Source organism: Pinus tabuliformis, chromosome 6 (assembly GCF_031772625.1).
Source record: "Pinus tabuliformis cultivar Carrire ecotype Pingquan chromosome 6, CPIR1, whole genome shotgun sequence".
In the NCBI taxonomy this organism is placed as follows: Eukaryota; Viridiplantae; Streptophyta; class Pinopsida; order Pinales; family Pinaceae; genus Pinus; species Pinus tabuliformis.
Genome location: NC_142292.1, coordinates 772,669,263 through 772,682,212, shown reverse-complemented (window position 1 = coordinate 772,682,212; position 12,950 = coordinate 772,669,263). Strand labels below are relative to the sequence as shown.

General features: G+C 36.7%; 1 protein-coding gene across 1 annotated transcript; it reads right to left on the bottom strand.

Annotated features, from left to right (window-relative positions):
* Positions 1 to 2,509: 2,509 nt before the first annotated feature.
* Positions 2,510 to 11,941, bottom strand: LOC149261007 (small ribosomal subunit protein uS10y-like). The gene is made up of 4 exons (XM_089421544.1): positions 11,750 to 11,941; positions 4,610 to 4,725; positions 4,309 to 4,422; positions 2,510 to 2,992 (listed from the first exon to the last, which is right to left on the bottom strand). Exons 2-4 carry the CDS (start codon positions 4,719 to 4,721, stop codon positions 2,850 to 2,852), a joined length of 369 nt encoding a protein of 122 aa, XP_089277670.1. The 5' UTR covers positions 4,722 to 4,725; positions 11,750 to 11,941; the 3' UTR covers positions 2,510 to 2,849.
* Between the last annotated feature and the right edge of the window lie 1,009 nt (positions 11,942 to 12,950).

Here is a 12,950-nt window from a genome sequence, read left to right as displayed (position 1 = left end):
GTCAGACTGACCAGTAAGACAACAGCATCCAACAATTGGGGCTGACTCGAGGCTCACATAACATAGAGCTCACAATGGAACACCTTATGGTGTAATTATAGCGCTGTTACATTCAAAGATGATGAAACTAGTAAAACAGCGAGAACATCCCACCAAAATTTGGGGAGATTCAACAACAAAAAAATCCATCAAGTTGAATCTGAGAAAAAACCGAGGCACGTATGTTGCTCAAGGCATTCAATAACCAGTCCACGGAAAACAGTCGCATGCATCTTGTCCTTGCAGGTTTATGATGAATGCCAACAGCTGCGAAGAAATATATTGTAACAAGGCAGTGGCATCAGGGGTGGCTGTGCATTAACAGGGGGATTTGGATACAGAAATGGAGGGTGCCCACATTAATGGAAGGTCAATTGCAATCTCCAAGGGTAAGCTTAGTTGGTCAAGTTCCTGTCATTAAAGCACCTCTGTTATTGAGAGGTCACGAGTTCATTTATCTCGACAGTCGGGGTCAGGCTTCATGGTTGAGCCAGCAAGAAGTGATCTAATACAATCATTCCATGGACATAGCAGTCACCAACCTCCGGGGCCGTGAACCACAGAAAAAACCTGAAAAAGAAAAATTAAAGAAATGACAAAGGAAAATAAAAATGTAAGGTCAATTGCAAGAGGGAGGTTGGCATGTGAGGGAAGAAATGTGGAACAGAAGGGTCAGGAGTTCAGACTGACCATGAGGACAACAGCATCCAACAGTTGGGGCTGACTTGAGGTTCAGCATGAAAACATAAAGCTCACAATGGAAAACCTTGTGGTGTAATTATAGCGCTATTACATTCATAGATAGATGAAATTAGTGAAACATTGAGAAACATCCCGGAACGTAAACACGTATGACGGAGAGATTGGCATGTGAGGGAAGAAATGTGGAACAAAAGGGTCAGAGTTCAAAGTTCAGACTGACCATCAGAACAACAGCATCCAACAGTTGGGGCCAACTTGAGGTTCACATGAAAACATAAAGCTCACAACGGAAAACCTTGCGGTGTAATTATAGCGATATTACATTCATAGATAGATGAAATTAGTGAAACATTGAGAATCATCCCTGCACGTGAAGACACATACGACGGGGAGGTTGGCATGTGAGAGGGAAGAAATGTGTAACAAAAGGGTCAGAGTTCAGACTGACCATCAGGACAACAGCAGCCAACAGTTGGGGCTGACTCGAGGACCGAGGTTCACATGAAAACATAAAGCTCACAATGGAAAACCTTGGGGTGTAATTATAGTGCTATTACATTCATAGATGAAATTAGTAAAACGTTGAGAATCATCCCTGCACGTGTGTTAGAGACTACACACACACATAGATGGATAGATAGGTAGATAGCATACCTCAGATGTGCATAGATGAATAAGCTCGTGATGCTTCAAGAGCAAAACACATAACAAATACAAACTGCTAATCAAAATAACCTCAACTAATCTGAACCAAACCACTAATCAAGAGAAACTCAACCAATCCGAACAAAACTATTGCTTGTTAAGATTTACCCCACATTTTGAGAATATCTTTAAAAGAATCCTTGCAAGTTAACACAGGTTATATATGTGATCAATGTGATAAAGCACCAACATGAATGACAGTTTATTCTATGTATCAAATAAATTGTTCATACGCCATGCAGATCAGTAACCTCAACCAATCCAAACCAAACTATCAACATGTTAGATTTTCAATTTGTGTCTGATTTTCATGATCTTTCTTCAGGAAAACCCTAGCAAGTTAACATGCGAATTAAAAATGATCAATATCAGATGGAGTTTATTCAATTTGTCAAATAAATGTTCCATCTGTCATGCAGATCAGTATCCATTGCATCAATCCAGTGGATCTACAACAAGGCATACTGACCTCTTCATTACACCTGGATTACTTACTCCGTCACACGGGCAACCTAAACCACAAAAGACTGTCTGATATAATAAACTTCCTACACACCATTTTACATAGTTTACTGTTTAACGATAAAAATAAAAAAATACAAAAAAAAAAAAATCCTGGAGCCACGGTTCACCTCGACTAGTTTGGAGGCAAGGACAACACTTGTTCTCCACAATCAAAACAATCTCAAATCTCAACATGCAAGCAAGCAAACTTATCTTCTAAATTTTACCTTAAACTTGTTTAATCTCGGCAGTATATATGAAGTGCCTAGAGTAAAGGCAAAGACAACACTTGCAACCAACAGTGTTTCCAGCTACCTAAAACTATCTAAATCTCAAAATGCCAGAAATTTTATCCACTAAAATCTCCCTTTCCACTAACCTGTGTAACATAGCATAAATTTTAGAATATATACACACGAGGAAGATTAAACTCAACTAATAACATCCTTGAGAAAAAAGAGAGTTGCAATTACCCAACACTTATTGCAATACTCATTTTAACAGAAGCAGCATTGAAAAAGTCTTAGCATACTAGGTTCTCTCACACAATCAAAATGAAAAATCATATAATACCACTTACTATAAGTTATAGCGATAGAAACTGCCAAACAATGAAACCACATACGCATGTGTAAGCCAGGCCATACCAGAATACTTGCTAATAATGTGAGGATAAAGAAATCAATGATTTTCTAACCTTTGTTGTATTACATCACAACGAAAATGGCTTGAAAGATATAAAAATAAAATAAAACAAATATTTAAATGGGAAACTAAAGTTTCACCAGATACAATTCTCCACAGAAACTAGGTCAAAATTTCCGTTGCTTTTTGAAGTTGTGAAAATGCTATGATTGACATCTTCAAAATTACAAGAAATGATCTCTGTTTTTGTATGCCTATGTGTCCGCAATTGTAACCTCTACCTCAACTCCAGGTTCAATGGTGATTGATGTGATCTGCTTCACCACTTCAGATGAACTAACCAGATCAATGATTCTTTTGTGGACACGTAATTCAAAACGATCCCAGGTGTTGGTACCTGTAAGGAAAGTTAACAAAACATAGTCAATTTCAAAGTCCAAAAAAGCATCATCAGGAAATAGATAATGATTTGATACTAGCTAACTTCCAAGGCCAACTGGAGATGAGGGAACAACGTTCCACCCATATAAGTCATTAAATAAAACCAATAGGAGGAGAGGTTTGATGGGGATGGTAGTTTTCATAGTAGATGAAAATTAGGTTGGAAACAAAAACCACCATATTATGGAAAAGAAACAGGGAAAATATGATACCTGAATTGCAACAGTTCCACAATTTACAAGATGTTGGACAAAACGAGGAAGATTGCTTCTATATAAAAACTCAAATAGACAAGTAAATCCATAATTATAATGTGATTATGTGGCATTTCAATCACTAATTACAGGGCCAAACACCACTGATCTAATCTTTCCAAAGCACTCAAATAACCTAAAATAGAGGCTGAAATAAAGACGAACAGAACAATGTCTCTGGAACAATAACACAAAGCACATCCAACATTTTGAAGCATTTGACCTCTCTTGGTGAAAATGCATCCTTGGCAAATACAATGCAGCAAACAATTATATGTAGCTATAACTTCCACACAAAACAGAAGATACATCAGAATTGCATATTTGACATGGACAATCATAAAGATGCCACAACAGCTACTGCATGCAACACATGCACAGACAATACATACAACTTAGATGCTGACAACAAAGTATGTGATTGAAGCAGATATCCTAGAGGCTGGTTTTCTCACAGCAGGTAGTTCAGATTTTACATACCAGTATGATGCTGTGGTGAAGTTCCCAGTTTCTAACCAAAAACAAAAGTAATAAATCAGCATTAGCACACAATAGCAACAGACGACCTAGATGATGGCTTCATCAGATACTCATGCCAGGAATTTGGATTCCATATACTAGACCAGCGGTAGTTAGGTTCTAAATTTCAGGCAGAAAACAAATGTAAGTTTTTCAGTTTTCACCATTTTTCCAAAAATACATTTCACCCACCAATAACAGACATCAAACAAGCACCCTGTTGCACTCCATTATGCAGTAGCTAATCTACTTAAAGTCCAAGCACCTTCACTCGCAGGGGGAATCAAGACTCAAACATACAGATGTATTATTTTCTAAAATAATACAAACACTAGAGTTTCGAGAGTACTCCATGCCCTTCACATTACACATTTGAGGCTATGTCCAAGCACATTCATTATCACTGAGATTAAATCTAACAAACTACTCTATAGGAGATAGCTCTTAGTAAAGAGATCATAACTAACAGCTGCAAAGAAAATATATAAAAAGACAATACCTTCTCCACAAGGAGACTTTCGAGTTGTATGATTAAGGACCTTTGTTGGCATTCTGACAGGTCCCTTGACCTTCAGACGTTTATCTTTCGCACCACGCACAAGATCAGCACAAACTGAGAAAAAAAATTGAAACCACGAGGGTTAAACCTTCAAAACACAAATATTAGCTAATGGGTTAGGCTTATATGTGCCCCAAAATCACAAAAAATCAATGTGTGAATGCCTTACAAGTCCTACAAAAAGTTTATATCTATCTTGCAGTTGCCAGCATAGTAAAGAAGTTATAGTAAAACTGGATACCTTTTTCAAGATTCTTTACATTTTTAGAAGACAAAGTAATCCTGATCCGGTGCAATTCTTCCTGAGGGTCCTCAAGTCCAGCCTTCATGGGCTTAATCATACCCATTGCCATGATTCTGTAAATACAAAAAGCAATACAACAGGAAAAAATCAGAATCAGAGGAAAAACAAAAGTGTGGAAATTGGAAACCATGCAGAATAAAAAATACTAAACATTAAACTCAAAAGGCAGAACCTGATTCTCTAGGGAGGAGCATTCTTCAGGTTCAAAATGAAGGCCTAATTCTAGACAGTAGATTTTAATATTTTATAAAAGAAGCATTAATCATTTCAATCCAACAAATTTTATCTAATCATTATGCAGCACAGTTCTTCACTTCAAAAACTCTTTGAAATTTGGCACAATTTCAAAAAAGCAGGCTTTGTTTTCAACTCCGATTTTAATTTCAGCTTTCCATGGCTAATGCTGCCGCAATATAAGATCACAACTCCTTAATAATTCTCATAGATTGGTGGCCAATATAGCTAAGTGTAAGGGCAATATAAAAAAGAGCATTACACGTACGGAGTACTGATCTGCCAACAAATGAATAGCATACATTCAATCACAACACAACGAACAACCATTACTCTGCAGCAGATAATTTCAATTAATTGAATAAAAATTAAAATAATAACAGCGATCCGCAAAAAGAACAGAATTGATAAAAAATGGTGATGTGCCAAATGACACTTGCTGTGCTGGAATATATGCTCGAAAAAAACCAATGTTTTAAAACTCCGACTCGGCCGAGGGTCGACTCCGACTCGGTATTGACTCGGCCAGCTTGATTTGAATGACTCGGTCGTTGTAAAAAATACATTAAATATTTATTTTTTATAAAAACACATAATTTTAAAGATTTTCATTCATGTTTCCAAACACACAGCATTCGAATATAGATAGAAGACAACATATGATCAGAGTAGGCTCATGAATATATCCATTATATCAAAATGGCACCCAGTGCACTGTCCAATAGATACACGATGATGATATAGAGATCAAAACAAAAACACATAACCAAGGAGGCTATAAATGGCCTCTACAACAAAAGTCTATGACTAGTGCTACTGGCTACTGCTAGAGTTGCCAACATCATCTGGCTCAGTGTTACTTGGGAGCGGGAGCAAAAGTGGGGAGCGAGAGCAAAAACGAGAGCGGGAGCAACATTTTCAGAAGCTCCTGGTTTGGGAGCGAATCCCAGAGGAGTTCGACAACCAATGTCACTAACATCAAGGTACACAGAGGGATTGGTGCTCTTGATAAATATGAGTTCCATACCCTAATACATGACAAAATTCAATGGAAACATTGCAATCCTCCAATCCAGAAATCCTGGAAAACTGATAAGTCTGCTGGGTTTTGAATGAAATCTAAAATTCTAATTTCTCCATATGAAATCCAATGAGGCCAGAACCACTCTCAAACATCCTGAGTCATTTCATGGTAAAGTTAAAAATTTAAGTCAGGGTGACATTACTTTAAGAATTTAACATTACCATAAAATTTGAATAGCATATCAATACTAGGAGAGGGGAATGGACCCCAAATAGCATTTAACTAATTTAGAAAACACCTTGGAGTCCCCAACACTCAACTAACAGTTAAAAAAAAATTTAAAAATATGAAAAATCGCATTTATTTTGGGGTTACAGGCCGCATTCATTGACTCGGCCGCGTTATTGCAGAACCGGCCGAGTCAGTCATAACTCAGCCTCATGTTCCATTTTTTCTGCCGAGTCACAAAAAATCCCAACTACTCGGATCAACTCGGCCGTTTCGGATTCGATTCGGCCGTTTTTTAAAACATTGAAAAAAAACATAAAAGCTTTGAAGCACTAAATGAAAACAACAGTACCAGATGGTAGATTTTTTTAATGACATGCTAATTTTTTCAATCACAACAAATTCAATTGAATCTATGGAACACAGTCCTCCACTTTAAAATTCATTGGAATTTGACACATTCAAAATTTCAGGCTTGCTTTTAACCCGGATTTTAATTTTGGCATGCATTTTTTAGATTCTCAAATTTTATTCTGTAGCAGGGATTTGTAGATTCTCACATTTTAGTATGATTTGACTACTAACCTAAGCAATTAGGCACAGGGTACCAACACCACATCACAAGATCCAGACCTCTTCCAAGCACCTAGTGTCATCAAGTTCTCTTACTCCACCGATTAAAGAACTTTGATATTGACGCCAAGCATTAGCTACCAGTGATGAGAATTCACTTAGACTGGAACATCAAGAAAATTACACTTCCACCTTTGAGTTCTTTGAGAAATAAGAAATTATAGAGAAATCTGGATATGGCCCAGTTCAACTCTTAGTAACCTACTGTACACAGTTTCTAGTCTGCCTAAAAGGTGTCTATACACAGACAGAAAATTACTAGAAATCCTCTTAGATAATGCACAAGACTCGCGGAAACTATCAGTGGTCAATAAACCCTCCAAAGCTTAGAAATCACTCTCCAGATAAAAGTACTTTGGATGCAAGAATGATGAAAAGCAAACTACAATTGCAACCCAGCAATCTCACCCACCAGAAACCCCTAAATTGTCTGAGAAAAAAATAGAAAACCCAACAAATACAACCGAACCAAAAAAAAAAATCTCCAAAACTCAATCCCAAAATTTCAGGATAAGAATTTTTTGACAAAACAATCAATGCTGACATTGCAGAGAAAAACTATCGATAAACCATTAACACTCATGTAAACACTCTTAGTTGATTTTATTCTAGGCTTCACTGAATCTTGGCCTATCCATTATGACACCATCAAACAACCTGAGCACATATATTCACAAGGTCAACGTATTCCCAACAAACTACGTATTTTCCACAGGAAACACGGTAATTTGTCTAGAGTTCAATCCATCATACTATTAAAAAATAAATTTTACAGAAAAAACATTGTGAACAAACCTTAGCAGCCCGGATGAATCCAGCAGCCAGCCCATACACACTACAGCATGTATGTATGAACTCGGATCCCTCAGAACCAGTTTCAAGTGGGTTCACATAGGCTTTAGGTTGAGGCTGAGCACCATATTCCACAAGCAGGCAAGGTGTTCCACGAGCACTCCCACAGTCCATTATATTATTGTACTTAGCCATCCACCAATTCACCTATTTGTGGCCATTTTTTGGAAATCACAAAAATTATCTTCTTTTATTATACAGCGTATTCATATTATTGTACTTAGCCATCCCATTCATTTATTTGTGCCCATTTGTTAGAGATTACCATAATTATAATCTCTTATTATCTCTTATTCTTGTCATCCTATAGCATGCAAAATCTTGCCTTCAGCTTTATCTCAAAGAAAACACAAAACAAAGCCTTCACCAGCATTTTTGTCCAGAAACGCCTTAATTAAAATTTTTGCTAGCAATTGCCCTTGATGGTGTAAAGGACACTGTAAAAAATGTTATATGTTATATGTTGATTTAATTTTTGCTATGTCATGTTGATTGAGTACCTTATTGTTAAAACTAGCTAGATTTTGATGCATATATGAGGATTCCATGATTAGAAGGGCAGAGCACTGTGCAGCCATTCAATTAAGAGGATGGTTGCAATTTAGAAATACAACATGCCTAACAAATTGGACAACAATTTTCTGTAGTTGGCATTATCGTATAGCAATGCAAGCAAAGATTGTGTTGTTTCTCAATTCAAACAGCACTAAGTTGTGCCTCAAAACTATGCTTTTGGAGACAACCATGGCAGCACTAGTGTTCGATATCAACCTGCCACCAACAATCTGAGTTGGTGGTCACCTTCCACCACACCTTACAAACTCAGGGAGAGACAGTAAAAACCCCCTTGAACATAATTTATTGAAAATTTGGGTAATAGCATCTGGGATCTTATCTCTCAAGGAAAAACAACAAATTTCCCATTCTATGACCCAAGCAATAGTAGCTCAAAACATATAGGACAATGTATCTGTCATGACCCTTTATTTGCAGATCTAATCACTTTGAAAAGACTATAAATTATAGAGGACGGTGTCTCTCTCACAGCCTTTACATTTGTAGATCTACTCACTTTGAGAAGCTCATGACCCCAATTCAAGAGACGTCGCGTATCAACAACAGCAATCTCAACAGAACCAGAAGACATTGACACCATACAAGGTGTGATTGCAATCACATCACATGCTCACAAAATATCAAATTTGTTTGCCATATAATCAAGATTCGCAACATTCCTAGGATTGTAGTGAGCATTATCTCTCCTTTCTTCAATAAGACCATAAGAAAGTATGAAATGAGAGTAGTGAGATAGTCATCCAACATAATCTTTGCAACATTTAAGTCCTTATGCACGATGGCATGATTCCTATATTCAATATTTATAAAGAACATAATCATAGATGAAGTCATATTCTCTAATCACCTGCCGTTGAAAATGTATATTTTAGAGCAAACATGTGGTTAGTTGCATCGTAGATGCATGTGCACCTATGATGTTATAACTCATTGAAATATGAAAAATGTCAATCTTCCACACAATTTATACTGATTAGTCAATTTCAATCCCTTCCTTGGACTATGATATTTTCAAAAGCTGTAAATCCATGGCTTAGCACAAACTCAGATAGAATGAAAACCCTGAACTCAACTATCATATGAATCATAATGCGTGTACATTGTATACCTCACACACCAAGTGTTCAACTTCAGAAATTGCAGAAGCTCAATTGTGCAAACTTATCAGTGGCATGCTTGATGCATATTTAAAACATCAACACAGCTGACAAAACTCATAAACTTTACTAATCTGCAAAGCCCCTGATAAGTTCAAGTGAAGACCTTGCTCATCAGGGCCAGATCAGAATGGAAAAAACGCAATCACAGCTTCAACATACTCCCTACCAGTACCAAGGTGTTATTTAGATGCTAAAATAACAAGGCATGCAACTCTACAGATGGCTGAAAGTTTATCCTTTCTGCTTCCAACAATCTCCAACTCGTCCCAGGTGCATTTTTATGCTCAGGAATCAGAACATATGTTTTGTACCACATGGGGTTTGCATGTATTCTGTTGTTTAATGTTGGCCTTTTCACAGATTTAGCAAGGATTCAGACAAAACTAAGGTTAGGTTTATGCAGGGTTTCAGAAGCATCCAAGAATCATTCTGCAACAACAGCAGATTGAAGCTGAGAGGTTTATGCAGGGTTTCAGAAGCATCCAAGAATCATTCTGCAACAACAGCAGATTGAAGCTGAGAGTAGTTTGGACCACTAGCTTGTTATTTGCAGCTTTATTAAGGCATTATTTGCTGCCACAATCTATTATTTATCTTCCAATGCTTCAGAACCTCATTCTGGCTGTAATGCACATGGACAGGGGATGCCTGTATGAGGGAAGAAAACCTGCACAGGTTCAAGGGCAAGCTGTTTGGCAACCATAGCTTCAGCAAATCACACCCAGGTTCCAAATGGCCAGCTAGCGTACACATTGCACATGTAACTCTGTTCTCTAAGCACAATTTTCTTTGGGCAAATTGGTCTGCAAGTTCGGTATGTAGTTGAATTCCTTTCCATATGAAAACCAATGACAACTAGCTTCACATAGTAATTATGACCAGAGTTTAATTTTCTGTTCTGTTTAGACAAGGGTTATATAACTTTGTGCTGGGGATCATTACTTTGAGATTATTTTGTCATCTGAGCAAATTTTCTCCTTACATTTGTGGTTTGTCACTGGTCTAGTACCTTTAACAAATAATCTTTAAAGAAAATTGGAAATTTTGGTTACATGAGGAGATCCATTCTATGGTCATGAGAATTATGCAGAATGGTCAGATCCAACCAATCGTAAACTGTTTCAATTGAATCTCTGGTAACATTATCACCGCAAGCCAAATTTGATTTTAATTTAGACAACATCATATGGAGTTAAAAGTATTTACACTAATATACCGTTTTGGATGCATTTCATTTGCCTTTAAGCTTAATTCATAGAGTTACAGGGCAGCCACTCTTATACATTTTTAAAAGGAGTTGTCTATAATGCGACTTTTTGGAGATTCCGGTGACGGAATCCGGTGGAAGAAATTGAGATTAAATCATGATTTGTTGCAGTTAAAATGGTTTTTTAACTGCATATTTGGATTCAGCACCCTGAAAAACCCTGGGACGCTTTGATTGTGCAGAAACTAGCTATCAAACTTGCGATTCCAATAAATTGCTGCCGGATTTTCACCGGAAAAACCCGTCGGAAAGGCTTTCAAAAAGTCGCGTTATAGACAACTGCTTTTTAAAATAGGAAAAATAACACTCACTGAAAGTCCATGGTCTTTTGGGTTTCCAAACTTATTGGAACATAAGAAAGCTAGCACTATTGTTTATGTAGATAAAAGTGCTATAGAAATAGAAATAGTCAAGGGATCTGATATGTTATCTCTTTATTCCACTTGACTAACCCCTTTATCTGGTTCAGTTTTTAGCCGTTTCAACATGAGAAAGTTCATACGCGTCTATTAAGTTATAAAACATACAAACACAAACAAATGTCAATCTTCAACACAGTTTATACTTATGGTTCGGCACGAACTCCAGACAAAACAAAAAACCTGAAGTCAACTATCATGTGAATCGTTGTAAGCCTACACTGTATAAAACTCGGACACCAAACTTTGAACTTCAGAAAGTACGGGAGCTCGATTGTGGAAAATCGGGCGTGTTTACAAAGGCCCTAAATCTCATATAACCACATGTTAACGCTTATCTCAACCATCAACACAGCTGACAAAACTTCATTAATTCTCAAAGCGATAAATAAGCTCGAGTGGAGACCATCCCGATCTAAACTAGACGGAAATGGAAATGAAAGCACGAATGACACGTTTTCAAGACAACCACCACCCCTGTCAGAGTGAGATTTAGATTTAAAATAACAAAAGCATGCGAATAAATTCAGTTCCTGGTCGGCAACGGGAAGAGCCCTTAACAGTTCATTGTATAATTCCCAGCAATAAAACGTAAACTTCCAATGCACTAAAACCCTAAACCCTCAATATTTACAGACATAGAATCATTTAAAGAAATAGATAACGAAGGGGAGAAACTAAAACCTGTTCGTGGGCGTGCCGCTGCGAAAGACGAAAGGTTAACCGAAAGACCAAGAACGGGAGCTCACACTGTCGCAGGCAAGGTATACAGCTGAGCGAAGCGAAGGTAACTCCAAAAGCAATGTATGGTTTGGGAAACCCTAAAAGCGGATCCCGGGGTTGACGGCTGAGAACGAAATAATCGTTGCAAGGGAGGATCTAACGGTGGAGTGGAGTCGGGGTAAATGGTCGAATAAAAATATATTGTTATTACTTGTGAAAATTAAAAGGATTTAAATTAATTTCAAAATTGACATGAAAATATGCTAGGAAAAGGGTTAAAAGATAGAAGACTTAGTTGATGAAGGAAATATCTCTCACATTTTCCAATGAAGTTTTTTTCTTATCGGGTAAATATTTATATTTTGGATATCTACTTTAAAATTGTTAGGGATGTTAAGAAGGAATTAAATTTTTCAAGGTTTAAACTTTTTTCTTAGTTGCAAAACAAATCTCTTATGCACATTTTTTTTGAAGTGTAAAACTAATTTGAGGAAAAGTTTACATTTTAAGAGATTTGATCTCTTTTTGGCACTTGAGAAATTCGAAGTTAAAATGGATCTAGGCTTGGATATATATATTAGAAAAGAATATTATGGGAAAAACATGGATTGTCAAAAAAAAGCTAATAATTTGACCAAATCAAAATGTTTACATAACATAACATTATAACATCTTTTCTATGCTAAACTGGAGAGCGTCTCTCAACATAATAATTTTTTTTTAATTAAGATTTCTTATATAACAAGTGTGTATCTTTCTCATATGAAAATATATTTAATAAAGTAAAATTAATTAGAAGCCACTAGATGGACAGAATCATTGCCTTGAAAGACAAATTTCAATCTCTTAATTTTCAGCATATCCACAGAGAGTGGAACTGACAGGCAGACTCTCTATCTAAGCAAGCTCTTAGTGCGAAAGATGGCTTCATATTTTATGAAGAAAAAAAGGGACTACACACCATTAACAGTGGGTTTTTTTCTATTTTTACAGGTCAATGCATTCCATGTTAATAGCTTAGTATCGAGTAACAGACCCCACCTGGGGCATAGGAATGATACATGTTTTGATTCAGCGATCAGTTTACATAATTCTCCATAGTCTTTTGCACCTCCTTTTTTGCATATATGATGCAGGCTAGTTTTTTGAAATTCTAAGTTGC

Bases quoted from the DNA above. Each gene is read 5' to 3' on its own strand.
- LOC149261007 (XM_089421544.1), bottom strand. From the start codon at position 4,721: ATGGCAATGGGTATGATTAAGCCCATGAAGGCTGGACTTGAGGACCCT. The intron at 4,423-4,609 runs GTATCCAGTTTT...TTTTTTTCTCAG, and splicing joins TGTAAAGAATCTTGAAAAAG to TTTGTGCTGATCTTGTGCGT. The intron at 2,993-4,308 runs GTATTGTCTTTT...CTTTCCTTACAG, and splicing joins AAAGTCTCCTTGTGGAGAAG to GTACCAACACCTGGGATCGT.